General features: G+C 35.1%; 4 protein-coding genes across 4 annotated transcripts; 3 read left to right on the plus strand and 1 right to left on the minus strand.

Moving 5' to 3' along the window:
- Positions 1-4,756: 4,756 nt before the first annotated feature.
- LOC128867109 (armadillo-like helical domain-containing protein 3) lies at positions 4,757-10,253 on the plus strand. The gene is made up of 7 exons (XM_054108213.1): positions 4,757-5,144; positions 5,218-5,391; positions 5,447-5,726; positions 6,387-6,761; positions 6,837-7,290; positions 7,348-7,474; positions 9,693-10,253. The coding sequence occupies exons 1-7, from the start codon at positions 4,889-4,891 to the stop codon at positions 10,076-10,078; spliced, it is 2,052 nt and encodes a 683-aa protein (XP_053964188.1). The 5' UTR covers positions 4,757-4,888; the 3' UTR covers positions 10,079-10,253.
- Positions 10,254-13,944: 3,691 nt separating this feature from the next.
- On the plus strand, positions 13,945-17,949 carry LOC128867128 (uncharacterized). The gene is made up of 3 exons (XM_054108231.1): positions 13,945-14,058; positions 17,577-17,762; positions 17,820-17,949. Exons 1-3 carry the CDS (start codon positions 14,031-14,033, stop codon positions 17,876-17,878), a joined length of 273 nt encoding a protein of 90 aa, XP_053964206.1. The 5' UTR covers positions 13,945-14,030; the 3' UTR covers positions 17,879-17,949.
- Positions 17,916-20,184, minus strand: LOC128867118 (iron-sulfur cluster assembly scaffold protein IscU). Its single transcript, XM_054108221.1, has 3 exons — positions 20,023-20,184; positions 18,407-18,860; positions 17,916-18,207 (listed from the first exon to the last, which is right to left on the minus strand). Exons 1-2 carry the CDS (start codon positions 20,104-20,106, stop codon positions 18,489-18,491), a joined length of 456 nt encoding a protein of 151 aa, XP_053964196.1. The 5' UTR covers positions 20,107-20,184; the 3' UTR covers positions 17,916-18,207; positions 18,407-18,488.
- A 1,520-nt stretch (positions 20,185-21,704) lies between these two features.
- LOC128867139 (nucleotide exchange factor Sil1) lies at positions 21,705-24,701 on the plus strand. The gene is made up of 2 exons (XM_054108240.1): positions 21,705-21,930; positions 21,993-24,701. Exons 1-2 carry the CDS (start codon positions 21,816-21,818, stop codon positions 23,207-23,209), a joined length of 1,332 nt encoding a protein of 443 aa, XP_053964215.1. The 5' UTR covers positions 21,705-21,815; the 3' UTR covers positions 23,210-24,701.
- Positions 24,702-26,946: the final 2,245 nt, after the last annotated feature.

The raw sequence follows: 26,946 nt of genomic DNA on the forward strand, positions 1-26,946 counted from the left end.
TTTACAGGAGAATAAAACGGAATGCAAATTTACCCAGGGGAATGAGTATCGTTAGGGTTTTATTGCAATGCTTGTTTAACGGTTAGTTTGCATAGTAATATAATTTTTTTTTGTATGCTGCAGTGTTAAGGCCGGCGGGCCAATTAGATGTCCTAAATTCAGTAGTTTTCGCGAAGCGTTGTAGGATGAGAAAAAAAAACAATTAGCCAAATAAAGTTTTGGGGATAGTTTAATATATATTTGAACTAAAAAAAAAAATGTGTACAATCTCCAACAATATATTGTAAGCCGAGTTATCAATAGATTCCCAGAGCGCCTTGCCACTGAAGTATCCAACTTCTGTACAAGATACAACTTGCAATTTTCATCTGAAAACAAAAAAAAAAAAGATTATTAATTTTGATGTAATTATCTTCGATGTGAACTAAGAAACACGTAAAATTCGAATTTTTGGGGGAGGTATAGAAAAAAAGTGGTTTTTCAAGGAAAAAAAAAACTCTTCAACTGGGTAAAAAAGTCGCTTAAAAAAGTTTTTGGATGTTTTTTAGTTCACATAGAAGATAATTACATCAAAATTAATAATCTTTTTTTTTATTGTTTTCAGATGAAAATTGCAAGTTGTATCTTGTACAGAAGTTGGATACAGGCGCTCTGGGAATCTATTGATAACTCGGCTTACAATACATTGTTGGAGATTGTACAGATTTTTTTTTTTAGTTCAAATATATATTAAACTATCCCCAAAACTTCATTTGGCTAATTGTTTTTTTTCTCATCCTACAACGCTTCGCGAAAACTACTGAATTTAGGACATCTAATTGGCCCGCCGGCCTTAAGTCGTCTGTACTGCTCTGCTTATGCCAACTGCTAATTACACCATGCAACCAGCCTGCATAAGCTAAGCCTAAGTCACTGGTTATAAAGGAAGGAACAATACCGAAGCTAGCAGAATGAACTTTCTCTTGATTATCCATTGCATGCAAAATGAATGCGAATGGTTATAATGAACAAGGCGGAAAATATTGTGTGAATCGTGAAGATATCATCATTTTAGATTTTTACGGCTACTTACGCTAATTTAACAGTTGTTTGTTAACAAACAATTAAGACGCTAAAAGCAAATGTAAACTTCAAATTGGAAGAGTATTTCGGAAATTCTAGTGAATTTGATGAGAGCTGCCTGTGTTGGAGTCAGAAGCAAGGTCTGAAATCGCTAACGAAATTGCGAGAACTGGTAAGTACTATACATATGTACGTCTGCACATAAATATAACAAACAATATAATAATTTATAAACAATTGTCATACATTTTTAGAACAGGTTATTCAGAACAGAGAATTCTGTAAAAAATCGTTTAGCTATCCCAATTATTTAGATGAACGCATCATCGAAGCTCATGTTGATTCGTTACTTGTTTTAGTTGTGTTCATTAGCAATATAATGATTAGCCATCAACAGCCAATCACCGGCCATCAATTCAAATTAAGAGCGTAATCGAAAATTCTCCCCCAAAGAGAAGAAAAAGTTAAAAAGTGAACGACCGGAAAATCTGCCATCACTTCCAAATGCACTTCTTATGTGGGCGATTTTTGTTATTAAATTTTCCATTTGAACGCTTCTGTCTATAGTAAACTGTAAATTTCAGTTCGGCTAAAAGGAAAACGTGCACAAAACACTGGATTCCACTAAAAATAATTGTTTTTTGACGTGATAACGTCTTATAATTCGGTTTAGCCGGCTGCACGCACGAAAAAAATGTGTCGTTATCTTGCTCATGCGTCGGTACCTTGCTTGAACTACAAGCGAGAGCGCGGAATGAACGACAAAGAGCACAATCGACCCCCGCATTCGGCAACGTTCGACATCTGGCTCTCTCCTACTTGAGTGAGCATATATATGTATGTATATACGCATATGTATATAAATTCACATATTCGTATTTGCATATGGCTTCTTCCTGTGTGCATGGTAATGAACCATTTCTCTCTTGAGGATAGGACGATGATAGGAAAAGTAGGAAGTGAAAGGGAGTGTTTCGAGTGTAATGTGTCTTGAAAAAGGCAAATCGATGGCGTTGCCTCTTAGTGTTGTTGACTTATTAACGTCAGATGCACAATCGATATTGAACATATCTTTCATGAATTTGATAAATGTTTCGTCATTTTTCACGTTTGTGTAAATGTAACTTGACCTATTCCATTGCGATTCCATTTACCTCCTTCTCTATATCCATACAAAATATCTATCAAACAAATAAAATTAAAATTTTGTTTGAAAATTGCAACCATTACATCAGTATGTTCTTATGACGTTGTCACGTTAAACTATCGTCAGTAAACCGAATTTACAGACAACCTCATTTTTTTTTTAATCTGTATTTAAATGGCGAGATGACAATCCTCACAACACCAGGGTATTCCATCGTCTGTGAGATCAGTGGTGTGCAAGGTTATGCTTAAACTCAATGTTAGCTTCTTTAATGAACGAAAACAAATTTACTGTGTTAACAAAAAGTTAAGTCATAAGTTTTCGTGATGAATAATTTTTGCTGGCTAAAATTTGTTCATCATAAAGTAAGCGTCACTCTTGCATCGAACTGTCACTTTGCTCTCGCAAATTTTGAGTGATGGATAATTTTTTTGGATGTGATGGGATAATTTTATAATGCTTCAAAAAAATAAAGAATAGTGGGCCAAAATGCATGCACAAATTTTTGAAAATATAGAGTTATGACCCAATGGAATTAAGGCTGCTAGAAATTGTTTCATATTTTTTCTAGAGCTTAGGACCGTTTCCAAATATTATATTTCTTTTTACTTAACCTTTCCCTTAGGGGGCAACAAATAAATAGAAATAAATTTTGATGAAATCATAAAGGCAAATTCATTAAAGAAGGTGACGCTAGATCAACAACAACGTTTTGTACATTAGAATGTCACGACAAAAGAAAGTAGACTAAATTTATGCGCATTAACACCAGCGAATCGCAAGCTCTTCAGATTGCCGGCACACCCCTGGAAGATGTGGATGAATTCTTCTAACTGGGGAGCATTATCTCCAATACCGGCGGGTCAGCAGCTGACATACGTAACCGTATATCAAGGGATGCGCTGCATTTTGCATGCTGGATAAGGTGTGGAGAGCGTCTCACGTCTCCAGGCATACAAAACTCAAGATTTTCAATGCCAACGTGAAATCCGTAGTGTTGTATGGGTGTGAAACTTGGAGCATATCGGCAAGTGTACTACAGTCGCTGCAAGCCTTTCTTAACCGTTGCCTACGCAAGATTATGCGCATATATTGGCCCCAGGTTATTAGTAACGCTGATCACTGGGTGACCAAGCAAACACCAGTCCACATAGAAATTCAACGCCGTAAGTGGAAATGGATCGGTCACACGTTGAGAAATCCCCACGACATAACAAGAACAGCACTGGATTGGAACGCCCAAGGCAGCCGCAGACGTGGGTGAACAGCCAATACGTGGAGGCGTCAGGTCGGCGCAGAAGCAAGAAAAGCAGGCCGTGCGTGGAACGAAATGAAATGTTTAGCCTTAGGTAAATTTATTATAATTGGTTTATTGAGGCCCTATGCTCCATCTAGGAGCCTCGGGAAAATATATGCGAATTATGTTCCACAACCGAACGGAACGGCTTTTCGTCATTTCATTTTGTATTGCCTTCATTATGAATGTACACGGTGGAAAGGAAAAAACAAATCAAATGGTCTACCTTTAATAGATTCAGCAAAAAAAACTTTTGGCCAAATTTTTTGTCAAGTTTTTTTATTAAAAAAATATATAACTTTTTAATTAATGTAACTTTTTGGTTTCAAAGCCAAAATGTGGCTTGAAAAAATTGAATGTGCGTTGAAAAAAATTGGCGACCGCTATGAGACACAACTCATTTAGAGTTTCATTAGTTAGAGTATTTCGAATTCCGGGATTACCGAAAATATATACCAAACCGAATAACCCATTCGCCTATGCCGGCCGATAAACAGTTATTAAAAATGTTCCGTCTGGTTCAGCCTCAAAATCGATGTTCGGTCATTCTCCATACATATTTATATCACATGAACTCATCGCTGCCCATTTTTGGAATTAATTTCAAATAGAGATCAAATATAGGGTAACTTTCTAATTTCATTTGGTTTAAGTTTTTTCGCGGCAACACTTTATACATCTTGAATAAAGGTCAAATAAAAAGGTAAAGCTTGTGGTAAACGTCAAATTATTTTAAACGCAAGTTAAATGAGGCATAATAAAGCAACCAAAAGTGTGTTCTAATCTCCATTGTTAGTTTGGCAGCACAGCGTTTTTTAATTTAGTTTTTTTATAAAACAATAAATTTTAATATACTCGAAAATGTTTAAATATTTTTTTATTGTGTCTGGATTCTGGTTCGTTTTTGATTTTTTTCGCAATTATAATTTTCTTTGTACATTTTTTTACTAACACTCTGGGAAATTTTCGCAAGCAAGTCAAATGTGTATAAATGTACGTAGACATAATGAAAATTCGGAATTAAAAATATCAAACATTCGCCAATACCATTACTGATTGTTAATTGTTAATCCCATATATAAAAAAAAAAAATATAGCGAGAAAACTCCTCGGCGAATAGCATCCCGAAATTATATTAAAATTCAACTGAAATCCAAAAATTATTTCGCCTCAGTATTACATCACTATTATGGGGAAGAATCCAGTGTTGCCTCCACTTTTAAATCATACCCTGCACTTATTTAAACAGCTGATAATAGTTTAAATCTCCAAATGATTAACAAAGAATAGAAGCGCAGTGCAATATTTATCAGAGCAAGATTTTTGTTTAATAGATTATTGGGAAAATATTCCTCCACTCATAAGGAAACTGCAATTCGGTCATGACGTCTCGCAAACGTAGCGGTAGTGGCTCTTCCAAAAGGCCCAAAGAGAAAGTAGTTTATATATATGAATTGTTCTTGCGAGGCGAAGATCCGACCACAGATAGCCCCGAATTTTGGAACGAGTTCTTTCTGCTCCAACCTAATGTAGAATCTCTCGAAGCTGAAATAACAAAACTAACATGTGAACAGTTCATGGTTGTCAAAAGAAATCTTAACATATTATTTACAAAAAGTATTGAAATGTTAGGCACAGGTTGGCATAGAAAACGACACCTGGAATCTACCCATGTATTTACTTATTGTTATACTTTTCGTATGTTTTCCAGAGCATCAAAAGCGCTTGTGCAATAGTCTTCAAACCCTATGCGCGTTGTTCTATGCGATTTTTAAAAAGACGTCAGCGGATTGTTCATTTAATTGTTTGAATGAATTATTTGGTTTCGAGCAGTTGGATAATAGTATGCGACAGTTAATGAGCAACTGTAACCAAATACTATTGGGTGTGTTAGCATAATAAATGAAATGCATACCAATTATTCTAATATTCTATTCTAGGCGAAGCCACTGAAAGCGCCCGAATTATGTGCCTAAAACTACTGCTCGTAATTGTGACGGGTACCGATAATGTTAGTCAAAATGTACTATTAGAGTACCTAACAATGCACACACTCTTTGATGACTTCGTACGTTTACTTAGCGATCCTTCGTTGCGAGCACAACACGGCTACGATATTGTTATTCTCCTAACCATCTTAGTTAATTATAGGAAGCATGAAACGACTAATCCATATGTGGTGCAGTTATCTATATTGGCAGATGAAATGGCGCTCAACGGGTATAATACATATATTATGCATACATTTCTGTAGAGATTTGATAAAGCTACTTAAATTTTGGTTTTGCAGGATATTATAATTATAGAAAATTATTATGTATGTTATTCTTCAGTGCGTATTTGATAAGACTAGTGCATTGTTGTTGATGTTGTAGCAGTAACTTGCGGAAGACTAGTGCGTAGTTAAGATAGGAAAAAAATACAAGTGTTACTCCGCCGGGTGTTGTAATAAATAGTTGGACGTACCCGAGTAACCTGCACGCAAAAAAAGGCCGAAAGACGTGTGTTATTTGTAATACACTGTTTTGTAGCATAAACACACCCTATAAAATGCTTGTGGAATGCCGCTGGAGTGACAGTCCTTGGACGAATACAAATCCAGATCCTTCCGGTTACATAGAACGACTGCAATTGCACTAAAAGGCAACTGATCTAACTACTGTTTGCTGTTAATATGGTCTACATAATCCCACAGCTGAAAAGTTGGTCAGGATAAAAATTCGGGTTCTGCCTGTAAAGTGGACCTCAATCAACTTGTCTTTACGTCTTCCAATGCGTTTTTAATGTTGCTTTGTCAAATATTTACAGAAATGTATTCATACAGATCTCCTCTGCATAAATTTTGAATTTTAAATTTAATCTTTTGAATGGTTTTTCCAGCTATGGTCAGATGATATCACAATCTTTGATCGACTTTTGCCGACAATACATGCAGAGCTTGTTGAATGTTCAATCTTCATCGTGGTTTTCTTCACTATCTAACATTGTTGGAAACATGTTTGTCTCCGACGAGGGATGTGAACGTGTGCAGCAAATAAAAGCCAACAATGGACTTTTATTAGCACTTTACGAAGCTGTTCACCTTAATCGAAACTTCATAACAACATTAGCGCATACGCAAGCCGAATCGAGCGCGCCTCCATCGCCTAGTAATACTTTAAGTCTAACACAACCAGTGCCCGATTTGGCAACTGCTCCTATAATCGATATGACGCAGTACCCGACGAATTTGCTTGTTGCAGTCTTTCAATATTGGTATGTCTCTTTAAAAATCAATACCATCGAAATCTTGTTTGTCATCATTGAACAGATTTTCTAAATACATTGCAGCTCCATTGTAATGCAGGATAACAAAAACGAATCCAGTGTAGCCAATCTAAAATTGTGTTTCCTTATATTGACGTGCATTTCCGAGGATCAGTATGCAAATTCAATGATGCATGACAACAATCTCACGTTTAAAGTAATGCTACATCGCGCGCAAATGCGTCATCGCAAGCTGCATGTCGATCGAGTGGGGAATTCGCAACCCCTAGCTGCTACTTTGCTCGATTTACTTGTAGAGTTTATCGTTTCGCACTTGATGAAGAAATTCCCAATGGAGTTGTATTTACTTTGTGTTGGTGTCATTCATCGCGTATTATGCTACCAAAAACGCTGCCGAGTTCGCTTAAATTACCCATGGAAGGACTTGTGGTCGGCCTTAATTGGACTGCTTCGCTTTCTCGTCAATCAAGAGCAAACGCTAGTGAAGAAGTGTAATATATTTTGTTTATCACTTCAGGTATGTACTGATTCTTTTAAAACGAAATTTTATTATACGTTTTTTTTTCTTTATTAGGTGGTTAATATTTTTAACTTATTTATAACATATGGCGACACATTTCTGGCTACTACTAATAGCTATGATGAGCTGTACTACGAATTAAACAGAGAAGAGAAAGTCTTTTCAGAAATACACGCAATGGGTAAGGAAATGTTTAATTTAATTCAAATTACATCTTAAAATATTCCTTACTGCTCTTCCGTTAAAAAAGTATTATATACATAACCTCTCACGTTGTCCAGGTTAGGTTAGGTTAAAATGGTGGGGGGGATGTGTATTTAATGAAGTCACCCGAACGATGGCTGATTACGTTGGTGTTAGCCGCTTCGTACTATTGATGAAATTCATCAGGCTTTAAATATCAATGCCTGCTACATCAGCAGGCGTAGCAAAGAAATGAGAGCCAAGATACTTAAATCTTAGCCCAGGGCAGTTAAGGAGAGAGTGCTGAGATGATTCTACTTCATATAACTGACGGAAACAGGACTCGAAGTAATGCTGAGTCTCACAGCATATATACCTCGCGGCCAATGTCGTGTAAAGGCACCCACGAATGTGAGAGCTAAGATTTTGTTGATCTCAGGATATCCCTCGACCACCTTCAAACCACTCGTGGCCAGAAAGGTTTCGCGACCTAACAAGTTTGTGTACTTGCTCAGCGTTCGCTAAGTTGAGACGAACCTGACCTCTCTAGGAGCAGACCGCAGGTAGGCGGCAGGATCCCCATCCTCTCGTTTCGCGGGACAACTAACTCACAGGTCCGCTCTCTAGCCAGTTCATCTGCCTCGCATATCCGTCTTTATACACATATGTTTGTTAATTTTGGCTTGATGGAGAATGGTTCCATGAACTTGAGCTGAGAAGCTCCACACCTCCGACTTCGGTCAAATTTCTTCTTGAAAAAAAAAAAAAAAACCAAAATCCCGTGGTGGGGCAAGCTAAAGTGAGAAAATACGTATTCATCACTCTTCAGGAGGTGCCATTTCCATGGCAGTCGGTTCTACGTTACCGAAACGACCCGGATTTATATCCGGCCAAGGATTGCAGCATTCCAGCAGCATTCCCCGTATGTAAGAATGGGGAATGTTTATGCTGGACAGACGCCCTTGTTGTTGTAGCAGTAACTTTGACCTCTCAGTGTAGTGTAATCACCGGTCTTCTTCGTCTAATTCATCTAACGTAGGGCCCAGGAAACTTGCTGTTTCGACAGGTTGGGTCCAGAGGGAGAGGGGTGTTAGATGAGTGGGTTCGATGGGCATGTGAAAAGGTGGTTAGTGTCACGCGCTGGTGCCTTCATATGTCGGACATATAATATGTTTAATATGTCGGGGTCGATTCTGGATAAGTAGCAGTTTAACCTGCTACAATATCTAGAACATAGTTGTGGCGTCTGACCGTCTTGGAGTTAGCCTCTCATAATATATAAGGAGACGCAAACTTAATCAATCATCAATTTTGTTTTTGAATATTTTTTTTGTTAAATAAAAAAATGATATTAAGCCATCGAAATCTTGTAATTTTTACCTTTACGTGCTCTATTGGTTGTCTACTTGTATGGTGCAGCTGTCTAGTTCACAAGTGTCTAATAAGATTGTCGTAGGGTGATTAATTTTGCGCCACCTTTTATAATATCTGCTTTAGAAAACATGGTATTACGCACTGGCTTACAGCTTTATACGTACGACGCCATTTACAAAAATTAGAAATCTTCCGATAGAGTGATTAATTTTGTGCCACCTTGTATTGTACATACATATATTAGTGTTCAAAATAATAATAAAAGTAGCAGTAATAAGATTGTCGTAGGGTGATTAATTTTGCGCCACCTTTTATAATATCTGCTTTAGAAAACATGGTATTACGCACTGGCTTACAGCTTTATGCGTACGACGCCATTTACAAAAATTAGAAATCTTCCGATAGAGTGATTAATTTTGTGCCACCTTGTATTGTACATACATATATTAGTGTTCAAAATAATAATAAAAGTAGCAGTAATAAGATTGTCGTAGGGTGATTAATTTTGCGCCACCTTTTATAATATCTGCTTTATAAAACATGGTATTACGCACTGGCTTACAGTTGTATACGTACGACGCCATTTACAAAAATTAGAAATCTTCCGATAGAGTGATTAATTTTGTGCCACCTTGTATTGTACATACATATATTAGTATTCAAAATAATAATAAAAGTAGCAGAGTAGAAAGCCTGGGCAGGCAGGCAATGTATCCCAAATTACGCAAAAATATAAAAACCATTTTTGTATATTATTTTATAAATCCCTAACACAATGCACGACTGACTATCAATGTGAGTTTCATGTCTTAATATGTTTACCCTTCTGTTTTATTCTAAAGTTTTGCGTTACACAACAATGGTGGATTGTGAATATAAAGACGATGTCATCCGGCTACTGAATGCGCTCGTAAATATTTTGGCAATAGTTAAACATTTTCAAAATAAAATAAAAGAATGGCTGGCCGAACAAGGACTCTCCACGCCAACTGAAGAGCAAATTCTAGATGTGGTGCGAAAGAATTACGATCTCACCCTAAAACTACAAGATTCTCTTGACCAGTACGAACGATATGCAGAAGCGCCTCGACATAGTGGATTTTTCAAAGCAATGGTTCGAGATGTAGTGATTGACACCCGAAAACACATGTACGAATATGTGAAAGAAGCTGTGCCCATCATACCAGAACAGGACGTTATATCAGCAACAAACTTATCAAACACATAAGTTTCATAAATTACCTATTACACGTGCGATTCTGATATGCGTTGAGACTTTTTATATTGCGTTTCGTTCGCCCTGATGCGAATTATGATAAACCCTATTAAATTCTGTTCATTTATAATAATGAATTTATTCATACAACAAAAAGAATAAAACAATAAAAAAACATTTAAAAATTCGTCTCATGTTGCATGTATTGAATATAATATATTGTAGCGAATATGATTCTTAACTCAATTCCTTGAGTATAGCACTAACTGATCGACTTTCTGCGTGACAAATATTGTTCTTGTCGCATATTCCCATGAAGCGTATTTGAGTTGACTTACCACAGCCACAGAGAGACAGTAAAAAACCGACAATTGGATCTCCATTATGCGTCGATGTCCTTTAGAAAGCCCAAGATCCAGAGCCAGAACCCAGATTTTGAATTAATTATACGTAAGTAGATGACTTATATACCCAGGGTTTCGGGACGATCAATTTTGCGCAACACCAAAAAATAGTTATACGAGTACCCAGGAATTTGGGTTGATCAGTTTGGTGCACTACTCGCCTAAACACTCAGTTCTATAAGGTAATAAGTCATATACATTCTTAGCTTTTAATTTTCATATATGTATAAATAATAACTCATACTTTAACTAAATTATTCGATTTTTTTGATTTCAGATGATTCTACGCTGAGATATGCTGACTACTGCAAAATGTATTTTTGAAAAGACGTCTACGTAAATGTGCTCTCATTCGCTCACTTTGCAATATTTTTACATGAAAATTTTATCAAATATTCTTGAAATGTTACTTTATAATATGCAACAACTTTTAATAAACTGACTTGAACCGTTTCGCTACAATAAATTCATGAAAAAAGTGTTTTTTTTTAGCGTTTATCCCTTAAGTATATGATGCCAAAACAAAATCACTAATGTGTCGAAGCAGTTTGCTTTCCATATGTCTAAGCTTGGTTTATGACGGTTATATTAGAATCGACTAGCCACACTGCTGGCGGCATCTATTGACTTAGTTGCGCACCTAATATTTATTATTTATATTAATATTTGGCTGTTATTTATTTATAGATTAATTTTATTATTTATAAAGTTTTTTTAATGTATTTTGTTGTGGTTGATCTCTCCGTTTTTGTCGCCCTCTGTTGTAAACAAACCGTTATCATATCTCTTATTACGTCAGCAAATCAGCTGATTCCTGCAAATTCGCTGAGAGTCGATTAACTGTTTGATGTTTGCCACACCTTTGTATTCTGTACATCGTGATCAAGAGCGTATGTGAAAATTCTCTCCCAAAGAGAAAAAAAGTGAAAAGCTAACGAACGGAAATTTGTCATCACTGACTGATTGGTTGGTTAAAGGGGTTCCAGAATCCAACTAGCGCTACCGTACGCATCCTTGTTGCCTACCAACTCGTAGCTGTGCTTGTTCACAAATTTTGGTGGTGTCCAAAAAAAAGTCATAAATATACTTTATATACTTGAGATTTCCATTTCATCATTTCTGACTATAAACTGTAAATATCAAACCGGCGCAAGGTCAAAGGTTTACAAAATACCAGATTCCACAGAAAATTATTTATTTGTTTACAGAAAGTTCGATCATATGCTTTCAGGTCAAGTTTTCGTGATGAAAAATGTGTGCTAGCTAAAATTTCTTCAACAGAAATGAGCGGCTCTCTTGCATCGAATTTTCACTTGGCTCTCTAAATTTATTAACGAACGCCTATTTGCAAAAATTAGGCATAACTATAACACATTTTTGTGCTATCAAACACACCTACAATATTATTTTGTTACATCATACAAAAGAAGGTAGTTACACTTTAAATTTTTTTGACGGAACAGACATTTTTGATGTGCAATTTGTGCAAATTGCAAGCGGCGTTGCCACATTGGTAGTAATAAAATATAAATTAAGGTATTTCGGGATGGGAATTTCTAATAGTACTTATAAATTTATAATGGGTCTTAGCAAGGACGCAAAATATATATGTATGAGTATACAAGGGAATTAAAGGACCAATTAGCGAAGGAGGGCACTACCATTCGCCTCCCTCTTGATCAAAAGATCGTAGGTGTACCCCTCTCAACCTACAAACTGCGTGGTCACTTCAGCCAACATGAGAAAGGAATTTTGGCCAGATTGGTACGTCAGGCGCTACTCAATCGGACAAGGAAAATCGTTTCTATGCTAGCTGTTTTGATCACAGGCCCCTATCTCCTAGGTCGGCATGCTCAAAGATTGATCATACCTCATTTCGACTCTAGCAGAAGTTGCAAGAATGAGGAGGAAGTGTCTGTCAGACATCTTTGTCACTGCCCTGCGTGGCATGTCACTAGGTTTAGATACTTTGACACATCGTTCTTTAATGATACTGTTGACCTTAGGGATACAATTATTTAATTCATCATGTTTCGACTTGACTTTAGCAAAATTAAAAAAAAAAAAATAATAATTGTAGAAGTTGTCGCTGTTTGTGTGGAGCCCGTTTCTCCAGAAGTCCCTTGCGGTGATCATCACAAGTCCTTGGAGATTCATCTAAAATCAATCGGACAAGATAAATAAGTTTTATTAATAGATAATCTTATGCCTGATCGAAGCTTTTTCTTAAAATTAAATTAAAGCAATATGACAGCCTTAGGAAATATTTTTCAGATTTTCTAGAAAAATACCGAGAATTAGTTGTCTAAAAAAATCGAAATTTTGAAAAAAAAAATTCTTTGATCAGGCACGAGTTTTTTATGTTTTTCAAAAGCAGTATAAATTTCATTGAAATCTACCAAACGATTTTTAAGTTACAGTGATCACCAGTTCAAAAAACATAGTTTTGAGAAAAACGCATTAAAAGTTTTGCTATCGATGTACGTAGAGTTACACGAATTATTTAATTACTTACACTGTGTCATCTATTCCTGGGCAATATATAATATTAGTTCTTCAGCCGTAGCAGCTTCCAAAATATCGATTTGCTGTAGCCTACATAGCATTCTACCTTCTCGAGTGTTATCGTTAGCGCGCTTTTGTGCCACTTGCATATGAGCAGCATCAATTTTTTCAGCATACGAACGCTCCGGAGCGCCCAACCGCCCTTTGTTAATTGTTGAATAACTCGAAAAGTGTTTGTCGGATTCACTTCAAGTTTTTGTAAATTCTGACTACCCCTAACCCTTAAGTGAACTTAAAAAAAACGTATTAATTTTATTTTCACCTAATTCTCTTTATAAACGAATTTTTTGGGAACATATCTTTCATAAAGAAAGAGAATTAGGTGTATACCTATGTAAGTGTCAGCCAGATCAATGGGTTTTCACTTAAAACAAAATGGTGTAACGAGGAATAGCAGGTAAACTTCTACTGTGGTATCACAATGGATTGGCAACGATCTAAGTGAGTTGGTTTAAAGGCCGATTACCACTTCTACCTACCTACCTCCCATGTTACTACAATGTGTATTTAACATAATTTTTCATTATTACCTCGTTTATTTTGCATAAAATTGTTTTAATTCTGCTATAACTCCTATCCGCCGTTACAAATTTGAAAAATTCCACCATGAAATCTTTGTACAGAATTAGTACAGCCTTTATTTTCTATATTTCTATTAGAAATCCCGCTTTTTTATTTACTTAATTTTTGTTTGCATTTTTGAAAAAGCAGTTGTTAAATAATTTATTTATTGTAGCTGGTAGCTTGATTTCATTGGAGACATGCCATAATGCCAGCAAAAGTCAAATGGCTAACAATGTGACCAAAATCAATGAGTGGAACTACCTTTTATTATATACCCACACATTTGTATGCGCTTATTTTTCATGTATTTCACTCTATTTAATTTCATTGCGTAAAAGCTGGCTTAAAATTGCTTTCATCAATTAGTCGCTTTTGAGATACCCAGATCTCCTCAACTAGTTGATTTAGGCTTGCAAGAATATTTTCGAAAGATGCGCTTTCTCACTTTGCTTTTTGTTGGTAAATATATTCACGTAGCGGTTTACATATACATATACTAAAAAGTGTGAAATATATAAGCATAATTATCTAAATGTGCATGTAGTAGAGTATGCAAATATATTTAAATAATTTATTCAACTAATAATGGCTTAATCAAATTGTTATTGAATTACTTGCTAAACTTTTTGTGCAAATTTAATTCAATGTAAGACTTATGGCGATTTCATTTACATCTATGTATACCTGTTTCGAATGCTGATACGAGTATTTATTTTGCTTTAAAAGTGGAGAGAGGTCAGATTAATTGGCCATTGATAGCAAAAAAAAACCACAAATTTGTTGTTTTGTAAAATATCTGTGCGCGGTGTGATTGATATGCATATGTATGTATGTGTGTACATATTTATAAATTTGAACTTTACAATAGTTGTGTTCGTGAAGTGTTTTGCCGGAAAAAGTAGCAAATACACACCGATTCGCTAAACAAACAACAAAAATTAGCTTCGATAGAACTTTTTTTTCGCTGATGATGACGATACTATAATTTGTATGACCTAATTCACAATGGAGGAGAAATTGAAGTGCAAATAATAATTTAAGTGCAATTAGTTGCCCGCATTTGTTTGCACGAATAAGATTTAATGTTCGCCAACGCCCTCCTCGTAACTTCCGTTCGTTGGGTATAACGTGACAACTTATTACTCATTTAATGCTGTCATCACTCGGCCGATTCGCGAATTTAGTTATACTCTCTTTCTTGAATTTTCGGTTTCAAGGGCGGCTTTTTTGAAACTTTTGAATTCCGCTATTTTTAATTTATATATATATATATATATGTAATTATATATGTGTTCCTTTAACTCCTTGTGGAGCATAGAGCGTCACAATTTACATATAATATATAAAAATATTTTGAAATTATTAGATGTAATAGGTTCCAAGTTAATTTGAGCTATGCGTAGCCTGGGAGATTGTAGTTTCTTAGACTAAATAAGTAAATTTAAATTGTTTGCTATATCTATAAAGCGTAGAAAAGAACGTAAAGAAAGAAGATCGATTCTTTATTTGTATTTTTTATTACATTTTAAAATTATGTGCGTGTGAGCAAGGACTCATCAAAGCCCTCGACAAATGGTTAGGGAGTTGTGTATAAAATAACAAATATGCATATACATACATACATATGTACATATATGTACTTGCCCTAACCACAATGAATTCGTACACATACGATTTCTTCCCACATACACCCGGTTACAAAATTATAACCACACCACTATCTTTTTCATAAAAATTTAGTTCATGGTTGGTTAGTTGGTTGAGGGTGATTCACCAAGAATCCAGTTATAGTGTGTATAATAGAAGCGCTGATGAATTGCATTACTCGAAATTGCTTTTGTAACCGCATTAGAAAGAGGGGTAAAATAAATTTAAATTTTAAAATCGCAATTAAACTAATTACAAATTACTCTTCTTTTTTTGCACATTATACAGAAGTACTTTTGTAATTCATGGGCGAACAATTTAAAGATCAAGTCATTCGATGACTAGTTATGGAAAATTATTCTTTGATTGCTTGGCAAGTAGTTATAGAATCGATGATGGGAAAAGCGCATGCCAAAAGCTTTGCTGGGCTAGTTGGGTCGTACAAATAATTAATTAATGCAAACGAGCTTATAAATACAATATTCTGCAAATTTTGCCGCATTAAACCAGTTTTGCCGCGGCTAATTGTTCATAGTCTAGAAAGGCCCATTGGTAGAGAAAGTTGACTGCTTAACCGTTTATGCTGTAGTCACGATGTAGAGATGAATGTATTACGTCATTCTTGTGTAAATACTCGTATAGTGGAATCGCGTTAATTTGAAAATATTCAATATCAAATATCAACAATACAAGACAATCCGTTGATCTCTTGAAAAAAGCGGGTAATTCGAGAAAATGTCCATACATTTTCGTTCTCTAATGCAACCACCTTCATATAGTGAATAATCGAAAAATTCTCTTTCTCGTAATTTTATTTATCTGACTTCACTAAGTCGGAATCTAACTAATTTGAGAACCTCATTAATTCGTAATTCATAAGTGGAAAGCAGGAAGAATTATCGCACTATTGAAAAGTTGAAAGCCCGCCAACCAAGGTGTGTTATATCGCATCCTTTTCTCCAGTAGTGAATGCAACTGAAGCTCTTCTGTTCTCACTTTTCACGAAACATCTGCCCCCAGCTGCGCATAAACATGGTTTCCGTAAAGTACACAGTACCACCGAAGCACGTATAACACGTACCGCCATAAACACGTACCGCAGACATAACAAAAACTAAGTCTAAGCTTTCGATACATTTAGCCATGCCAACACTACTAGTTAAAATTGAGCTTCCACTATCCCACGGGAACTGGAACAGATGGTTCGCAAATGATTTGATTAATCGACAGTCGTCAGTGATATTTCGAACCACAACTATGGCAGCCGGTTCTATGTTACCGGAATGACTCGGGTTTTTCGCGGCCAAGGGCTGTTGCCCCAGTAAACTATCCCTGTCTAGTGAATCGTTTATCACCAGTGATATTTCGAAATCAAATCTCCAAATAGAAGATAAAGCAAAAAGTCCCGCTGCATCGTGTCCTTTCTTCCTTGCTTTTCAAATTCTCTATTGCAAAGCTTTCTCAACCCCCAAAAGTAGTTTCCTTGATGTTGTTGTTGTTGTGGCAGCATAAACATTCCCCATACTTACATACGGGGAATGCTGCTGGCGTGACAGTCCCTCGCCGGATATAAATCTGGGTCGTTTCGGTAACGTAGAACCGACTGTCGTGGAAACGTAGTTTCCTTGATCTCATACACTGCCGATTACTTGATATTGGTGTCCAGTAATTACCGGCTTGTGTACTCCAGACTTTTTCGCTTCTTCACTGCAAGGAATCTCCAACTTTCGCACACTAAATCCATGGCGGCTCTATTTACGATCTGGATGAAGAAGTTAAAACTATCACTGAAGGTGAAAGTCGACGATGCACCAATCACGACGGTTTATAAACCGATAGTTTGCTCTACTTCTTGGCAAACATAGCCGTGATTCCCACTGAAATGTAGAACAGCAACAAAGCTCTACAGCTGCTAGCCGGTAGCATTTGGTGTAAAGAAATTGCTGGCGACTTTTAAATCAAAATCTCAAACGGATATTCATATTATATTTGGGATTTAATTATTATTTTTTAAAATAAGGTGTTTGCAAAAATTAAGAACAATAAAAATTGTTCGGCCCATGGAAGCTTGACAGGTTTAGGTCTAGATTCCCTTGAAATGCTTGCTGGGTATCTCGAGAACTAAAGGATTTTCTATCATCAGTTGTAGCCGTTGTTGAAATGACTTTTGCATTTCAATTATTATTATTATTTGCTAGAGCACCGGGCGGGAGCACAAAGTGCCGATTTTTTTCTTTTCAATATTAGGATTGAATATTTTTTATAAAAAAAAACTGACCAAGATACGTTTCATCTCACTACATCTATCCTAAATCGAAATTTCTTTCCAGTATTCTGCCTCATAGCAGCTACTTTTGCATCCCCAGCCGGCAGTAAGAAACAAGCTCCAGCATGTGCTAGAAATTGTGGCGAAAAATATGAACCAATTTGCGCCAAAGAGAAAAATGGTAATAAGTTACTTACATTTGGTAACGACTGTGTAATGGGCCGTTTCAATTGCGAGCATCCGGATGGACGTAAGTGACAGTATCAGGGCAAGCCAATAATAGTTTTTCACCTAATTTTCATTACAGAATATGACCTCAAATCAAAGGGAGAATGCGGTGGTAACGTAAGCGTACGCCTCTCTTAAAATATATTGCTGCATATTGGAAATTAAAATGTACAAGTTACATTGAAGAAATAAATGTATATTTAATCGTTCTTTTGCGTATCTCTTATCATCTAGACATAGTTGGAAAGTCCACAAATTCACAAGTTGTACTCGTATATTTCCACTTATATTTCTATAAGATAATTTTTTTTAGAATTTCTATACCATTTCATTACATTTTCTTCAGCGTTTTGGAGGATTTTGATAATCAGATTATTCATAAAATATTACGGCAAACGTTTTTAACATGAAGCATTTCTATATATATATACATAATTTAATTTCATTAAAGTGCGGAAACACTAGTCCTGAAAAGAAATAATATTTGTTTAATAATGGTACAAAAATTTGTAATGCTTGAAATTTTTTTTTAAACAGTGATTCAATTCATTTTTTTCATTCATTTATTTATTTAACCAAGGCATACAGTACAAAAAACATAAAAACATAAATTTTTTAAAAAGTTCATTAACAAAATAATAAAAAAATCGATCAAGTCTTACTTACCGACTGAGTAACCATAATATAACCGTACAACAGATCTGAACTATAATTAACTCTACAGCATAGTTTTTGAAGGCAAATTCATTTATTTGCTCTCTTGTTGTTTTATTTTATAATCAGCGAGCGCTGCTTTTATAGCATCTTCAGCCAGCATGGAACAATGCAGCTTTACTGGAGGCAAACAGAGCTCTTTAGCTATGTCGGTATTTTTAAGTTTTCCGGCTTCATCAATCGTTTTGCCCTTGACCCATTCAGTTGCTAATGAACTACTAGCAATGGCTGATCCGCAACCAAACGTCTTAAACTTGGCATCAACAATTTTACCATTTTCATCCACTTTGATTTGTAGCTTCATAACGTCACCACATGCGGGTGCTCCAACTAAGCCAGTGCCCACGCTTTGATCTTTCTTGTCCAGTGAACCCACATTCCGTGGATTTTCATAATGTTCTACAACCTAAAAATTAATAATGGTATTTTATCTTGACATATTACAACAAAAACGGTCGAGTTTATTTTATTTGGTATGAGATGGGGACTGAATGGAAACACCCAATGGAAAGCCATTTCACATATAGTTGGCGAATATATATATATGTATGTAATAGGCGCTTACACCCTTTATTAAACACCCAACTATTCTCCTATTTGTGGTGAGTCAAAAAAATCAGCCAGGCATTTGGCCATTCGACGCCAAAAAATAATTTTATACATCAAGGATATCTCACGAAAACTGCTTTTAGCAAATTTTACAATTGAGTGACGTCAGAACAGAAAATAAACAAACCTTTGTTTACAAGTTACTTGTTTGTGAATTATTCAGTGAATAGTTCGGTGAAAATTAGGATTTTTATTTTTTTTTTAATTTAATAATAAAAATGAAATACCGCATATTAAATTGCGAAAGCATGAATTACAATAAAACCTTTAAACGCAGTTTTTTGCTTTTCGTGCCGATGAGGTTGTAGAGAGTGTGTGTGTGTGTGGGAACAAGAGTAACTCAGCAATAATTGCAATAATTGAATGAACTATTTCCGAACACCATTAAAGGCGAACCTATACATCGTAGTGGCAATACATGTGTTTTGTTTTTGCAAATAGTGGATACTACACACTTCAAAATGGTTTCCGAAATGATACTCCGCATTCATGTGCCTTTTAAACATTCTCACCTAACACCCTTCTCCCTTTGGACCTACCGTTATCGTCGAATCGACCGGTGACTTCATCGTACCTAGCAGGTCTTGGTAAACAGGCACCACAACTACAAAAACTCTATCAAAATTATATGTAAGGAAATGCTGCTGGAGTGAGTCCTTGGCCGGCTGAAAAGCGGAATAAGCCCGATCACGTGAAATAGACTGCCTTGGGAACGATTTTAATAGTCTTTAGATCAATTTTATTGATACAGCTATTCTTAGGGGAATGTTGGCATTTTAAAAAACTATGCATAGATATATATAAACCTATATATCTCTTAAAATATACGTCTTTCAAAACCGAAAAATATAACTTAATTTTATTAATACGCATATGTAAGTATATTTGCATGTACTCATTGTTATGAAAGACGTACTTGTGAAATTTTTCTAAAACTCTGATAGAAACCATTTACTTACATTTTCATGATAAAACACTGCTGGAACGCTCTGGATCCGTACTAGCCTGGCTTGCAACAATCTAGATGCGCGTGTTAGAGACATTTTGTAAATAAAGTTATCAAAACAATAAACACAATTGTGAAATCCACGGCTTTCACAGTCGGATAAGAATGAACTCTATTATTCATTTCACAGCCATATTCACTCTCAAGAGGTGGCCACATTGATAAAACGCAATTCTTGATGGTGCTAACCATAAATAAAAATACAATAAAATTGTGAATTCGATAAGACACAATAAGCAATTTTATGAATCTTGGTGGAGCGGGCCTTCTGAACAAACTTTATGATTCCCAAAATTCCGGAAATAATAGTTTTGCAATTATTTGCCTTAAAAATGTGCTCGGCAACTTCACTGACATCCTATACTGTACTTTTTTCCAAACTTGACTTTGAAGTCATAAAATATATATTTATATACATACGTATTTTCACTATTTTTTCATATTTGCATTAAAAGTATTTTCATGTACTTATAAATATCATCTATTTCCAATTTGTAATGAAAATAACAATTCATTGGAACTGATAATAACATTGTGTTGCCAGATGACTGTAAATAAAACTAAAAATAGGAACAAAATTGACGAATTTGAGTTCATTGTTAATGATGATGATGGGGTTTATCATGCATTCATAGTACACATATACATATAACATTTTAATGTTTGTTTGTCTCACATTGTTTCGAAAATGCAGTGTATTTATAAATACAATATAAGGCCAAAGGTAAAATATTTTCAATAATGAAATGTGTTTATTAATAGCAACCCAACAATAAATCAGCAGACAGAATTGGCTAACAATTTTAGCATTAAAAATTCATAGACAAGTAAAAAGTGGCAACTTTGTTTAAAAAAATTGGGTTATATCAACAAAATAATGAGGAGCTTTTTCATAGCTGAAATACACTCGGACGTTAGCTGTAGTAGCTTGCTGAGGGGCGACCGCTATTAGAAAAAACTTTCTATCACTTTGGTGTTTCATGCACGGAGATTCGAACCTACGTAGTCCGAATGGTAGTCACGCACTAATCCATTCGCCGACGACTACGCCAAGAAAGCTCCTCATAAAAAATATCTACCGTTCGAAGTCGGCTTAAAATTGTAGGTCCTTCCATTTGGAGAACAGCATCAATATACTCGCCAAAAATAGGAGGAGGAGCTCGGCAAAGCATCCAAAAAGGCTCTAAACGCCAATTATATATATATTTATCAAAAAAAATAATAATAAGCTATAATATAGAAAGTTCCACGCAATATGGCACAACAAATTAATGCGTTCAAGAACAAAAATTGTATCTGTGTAGCTTCCTAAATGCTACTGTAAATAACTTTTGAAATGCTTGAGCTGAGTTGGTTTTGAAGTTTTTAAAAACTTCATACGAGAATATGCATTAAGAACGCATGAACAATTTTTTTGCCCATTTTGTATTATTAGTTTTTATTTTTTTCTCGTTTCCATTTTGTAAATGATTAGTATCGCAACTACAACAGATTTCGTTTTAGTTACAGCGACTTTTACCACTTCTCTATAAAAGTAAAGCCCGAAATAAAATTGCCAAAGAAACTAAATTCATTGATATTTGTGAATTGAAGGTTGATTCAACTAGTTGAACGACAAGTTGAATGGTGTAAGCTTTGCTTTATATTAACTATTCCTCACATTGCTGTGATGCAAAGTTGGTTCATTCATATGCTTAAATATTTTGGAAAAGGTTTAGTAAATTTTAATATTACATTGTGTTAAAAATGCATTTAGCCAAAGCGCTGACTATATTATTACTTGCAAAGTGTGCTATAATTGCTGGTAAAGATGAAAACAAAACCTTCGAAGCTACGAATGAATGGCAGGAAATAAAGGAAGGTTTGTTGTGTATTGGTATGTTCTTAAGGAAAAGTTGTATTATATTTTATACTATTTCGAAGGACAGGAAATCCCAGCAGGATTGCATGTGCGCATTAACTTACAGACCAAGAAAAAGGAAGCAAAACTGTATGAACCTGAAAAAGATGACCATAAACATAGTGCCTTGTCCAATGTAGTTGAGAATGAGGCTAAAACAAATCATAAAGAAGCCGCTAAACCTGCATCAAAAATCAGTAAAACACTCTCCGAAGCTTTGAAAAGTCTTCCCAAAGAAAGACTAAGTATTGATTACTCCCCGGAACAACTGGAACAAATAAAAAGAGATTTCAAAACTTACAGTGAATTGAAGAAATCTTTTAGTGAATTAAAAGATAAATTCAAAACTGATGCGGAGCTAATAACACAGCTTCTAAATGAGTATAAAAACCTTAGTAAAGAGCACGAGCTTTCGTTGAAGCCGCAGACTAAACTTGCAACTAAACTTCGTATACTTGAGGATCTGGACTATCTCGTTCATCAAATTGACAATGCATTGTGGTTTATTGACGAGGGAGGCTTAGAACAAATATTACTACCGCTGGTGGTAAACGAGACAAATATAGATTTACGCATAAAAGCTGTCCGTGTGTTAGGAGCAGTGACTCTTAACAATCCCAAGGCTCAAATAAAAGCGTTCGAATTAAATTTCGGATCTCATTTAACACAAATTCTTGTTTCATCTACGGTAACAGAAGAATTATCGGCAACATTGTACGCTCTGGGTAGTCTTTTGAGAAAATTTCCTCTGGCGTTACAGAAAATTCTCTCAACATCCGGAACACAAGCATTGATTACTGTCCTAGCAAAAGAATGTGAATTAAAAGTAAAAGCAAAGGCTATAACACTTATAAGCGATATAATTGTGGAAAAAAATCTTGTACTTTCGAATTATTCAGACTCAGATAACCCACTAGCCGCGGCACAATATGCTGACTTAAATATATCGGAATGGCTGCAGTCAAATGCATTTTGCGAAACTGTCGACAGGTTGATTTCAACAAATCTTTACGAACTATTGGACCAGCCCGATTCAGCAGAATACTTTGTGATAGGGTTAGAGAGCTCGGAAAAAATTTGTAAATCCGTTTGGTCAACAAGCCCTCAATTGAGGCATACTTTATTAACTATAAAAAACCGCTACATGCATAGTCAAAATGAGTTTCGAATAGAGGTAGCGCAGATGATTGAGAGACTGATAGAAGTTCTGTATAGTTCCAAAAGTCATGAAGAGCTTTAGAGGTTTTCTCACGAATTGGTAATAATAATGTTCGAAGACATAACTTGTTTAACACTTATAAGTGAGGATTGAATAAAGATTAAATGTATTTTTTTGTGATTGGAACAACTTTTATTATAAAAGATAAATTAAAATTGGTTAAATCGTAAAGCATTTTAAATTTTCTTCCACAAAAGAATTTAGTATATTTTGAGGGGGAAAACAGGTTAATACAATAGTGTAATAGTAGGACTCTTCAATCCACCAAGTTTTAACAAGTGGTGAATAGATGAAGCAACTGTCAAAAATAAACATTTGGTAGCGCCACAAAAGAGCTGCCAAAAATTACATTTGTTTGTAAAAATAATGAGTTACCCCAGATTTATGAGGTATAACCATACTTGCTAGCAGCGAATCTTACTCGATAACTCTGTTGTTGCGTTGATATGCAAATTTTTCGTGAAGTGATCTAAGCGCAGAGATAGCGAGCAGAGAGGGAAACGAAGGCGCCTACTATGAAATGTGGCAGCCAGTTTGAGGTGGGCACTAAGGTGGTATTGTAAATGTAAAGTTGCTATTGGCAAATAATAAAAAAATGCTATGGGAAAACTGTTGCCAAATATACGCACGTATTGAAAGAAAATATGTCTTGTAATAGTTTCACTTTGTTTAATATATTTTGATAGGTACTTAAAAAAGAATAAATGAAGGTTTCATATTTTCCGCTTTCGGAAGTATCTAAAAATGAAATTGTTAAAAAATACAAGTTATTTCGAATTCTTAAAATAACTGGTATACAAAACCCTCTAGTTACATGTGTAACGGATAATTAATTCTTCTGTACTCATTTTAAAAATGTTATCGCTTGATTGTAAATATAAAGATCGAAAGTATTGAAACTTTAATTTAAAAATCTTAGTGCGTTACTAAATGGAAGAAAATCATTATGTATAGAATATATCAGAATCATTTCGAATCGAATTCGTCAAATTTGGGTGATTACATCAATTCAACTAACATTACCTTCTCAAGGTGGCAACACTATAAATGGATATCGTGTTGTGTGGCATAGATTGACTGTTAGGCGGGGCATGCACGATACAAAATGTATGACAACTTGTCCCGATGGCGAGCATAAATGTAAAATCAAATTTGTATTTACACAGCAAAACACTTTTGTCGAACATCACTTTCAAAGATTTTTTCTGGCGATATGAGCGGATTTTCCGCAACCCTGCTATTCGACTAAAGCATTGCAGAAATCGCATATATAGAAACACCTAAAGAAAACAAAAGATGATTCATTCATGGTTTAATAGAAGACCAGAAAACTCGCATATAAAATTATTAGTAGAGCTTCAGCGGATTGTAAAAACTTTGTGCGAATGGATGGTCCTGTATATGAAGATTTGCTGGCCATGGTCAAGCCATATTTATATGGAAAAGCATAATATAAATATGACGGAAAATATATTAATATTATCAAACTCATTGGGATCGGAGCATAGTACATATTTGAATTACAAAAAAAAAAAAAAAAATTTAACATTGTGCACATGATGCCACTATTTACCGCCTTATTTTTACTGAAATAAATACATTATTATTATTTTTCATATTTATATTTAATGCCTCATGCTTACATTACTGGACACAAGGTTTGCCATTATCAGCTGTCAACCCACAGTTATCGATATCGATAGTTTTCATGCAGCTAAACAGTAGAGCCGTAGAGAAACTGATTTGATTTTTTATACTTTTTTGTCTATAAATTGTAATATTTTCTATAAATTACACTTAATTGACAATCTGACAATCGTGGTTCAAAGATTTTGGAATCATGATCAAAAACAAAATATATTTCTCTTGCGTTTTTTGCCCCACTGCTGTCAACTGCTCAGCGTGGCTTGCAAGAAATCAAAAATATTTGTAAACCATCAAAGAAAGAAAAAAACCAATCAGCTGATTTATCAACACCACCTTTAAAATATTCGCCTTGGATTTACACTTCCGTTTTTATTCAGTAAAATAAAGGCTTTCTACACATTCAGTACTACCATAATTAAATAATTGTAAAAGCGTAAAGCAAACTATTTTTTTATCATTCTTAGCATCAGGTTCTACGTACTGGAAATACCGTGGTTTTCCTCACCAAGGACTGCTACCTCAGTTTGGTAAATCCCATCTTTCGGCGTTCACCACTGGACCACTTTCCAACTCTGGAGAACACTCTGTTCGATCTATTCTATTTTGTGCATTCATTGTAAGATCTGCTCTGGCCTTAAGCCACACAGAGAGTGGACCACACGGTCCTGTGTTGCTTTCGTTACCACGTGGCCATATCCCTGTGGCTCCAGCCTTGAGCAATGCGCCGCCCATCAATCATTTTTTTGTATTATAAGCTACCTCGGCTATAAAATGTTTATATGAAAATCTTGTAAAATTATATTATGCAGTAAGAAATAAATATAAATGAATAAGTATTTAAATATGCGTTACACGTAAACATCTCATTAAAAATGAATATAATATCTATAAAATCCTTAACTTTCATCATTTCTGGAGTGGGTTTACATAATTCGCCTTCAGATAAGTGGCTTAGAATATTTTGCTTCAGCTCCTTCCTGCGAATTTTGTCGACATCAGTATAGAAATAAAGATGGAGTCACTTGAATATGTATATGTATAGCCAGCGATGTTCTCAAGCCATCGTAATCCAATTTGTGAAGTTCTGGATCGAACTCTATTTGGTTGTCCGGGCTTTAAGGCAATGCCTTTAAGTTAGTACTTGTAAACAAGCATTAGTTTGGTTTCACTTACAAGTCTCTCTTCATAAACTACCTGCTCACGGTAGGCAGGAAGCATCGATAGGTTGCACAAAAATGTCGACAAAAACTGCAAGCTGGGTTGTATTTGTTGATGATTATAGGTGCAAAATCCGTTAGAATTGAAATCCTACCTGCTCCTTTTCAAAAGTTATTCATATTTTTATATTTCAGGTTGGGACAATTTGGAATAAATATCAAAAGTTATTTTCTAAATAGATATGTAAAAGTGTTGTATACTCAATACATGGTATATAATACGATAAATGCCGCTAGGTGGCAGAGGGCAGTCGAGTGCTTCCCGCAATAAAAAAGTATAGTTTAAACTATTAATATTAGTGTTTTCTGGCAAATGTATTTTCTAGTTTTAGAAATTCTTATATGAGAAGATTAATTAATAATGAATAGTCAGCTGAATAGTCAGCATCCGCTTTATAAATGCGATCATGAAGAAAATCTCACAAAAGTATGCGCTCTTTGTGGGGAAAAAATTATTTTCCAAAATAAACCTTCCCATCATTTCTTGCTATCTGAAAAACACATTGAAGTTATAAAAAAGCACATTAATGGTGAATTTAATATTTATAATAGTATATTCCCAAAAAGTTCATGTAGCTCTTGCCGACTAACTATAAATGAATATGGAAATGATATTTTCAAAAGACCTTGTCCAACTATGCCCAATTACGAGGATCTTAAATTATCAAAAGAAACAAGAACGATGGGTTGTAATTGTTACATCTGTCTAACAGCACGAGTTACGAGTCATAAAAAACAAAAAAAGGTAGAGGCCAAATTAGGGATTTCTCTACAAATATTGACGTAAACAAGTGTTTTGATGATACTTCGCAACAAAAAGATTTACTTTCTAAAAATGAGGCAAAGGCAACTAAACCGAGAACTTCTACTGAGTTATGTAACAGTTGTTTTCAA

This window comes from Anastrepha ludens, chromosome 2, assembly GCF_028408465.1.
Source record: "Anastrepha ludens isolate Willacy chromosome 2, idAnaLude1.1, whole genome shotgun sequence".
Classification (NCBI taxonomy): domain Eukaryota; kingdom Metazoa; phylum Arthropoda; class Insecta; order Diptera; family Tephritidae; genus Anastrepha; species Anastrepha ludens.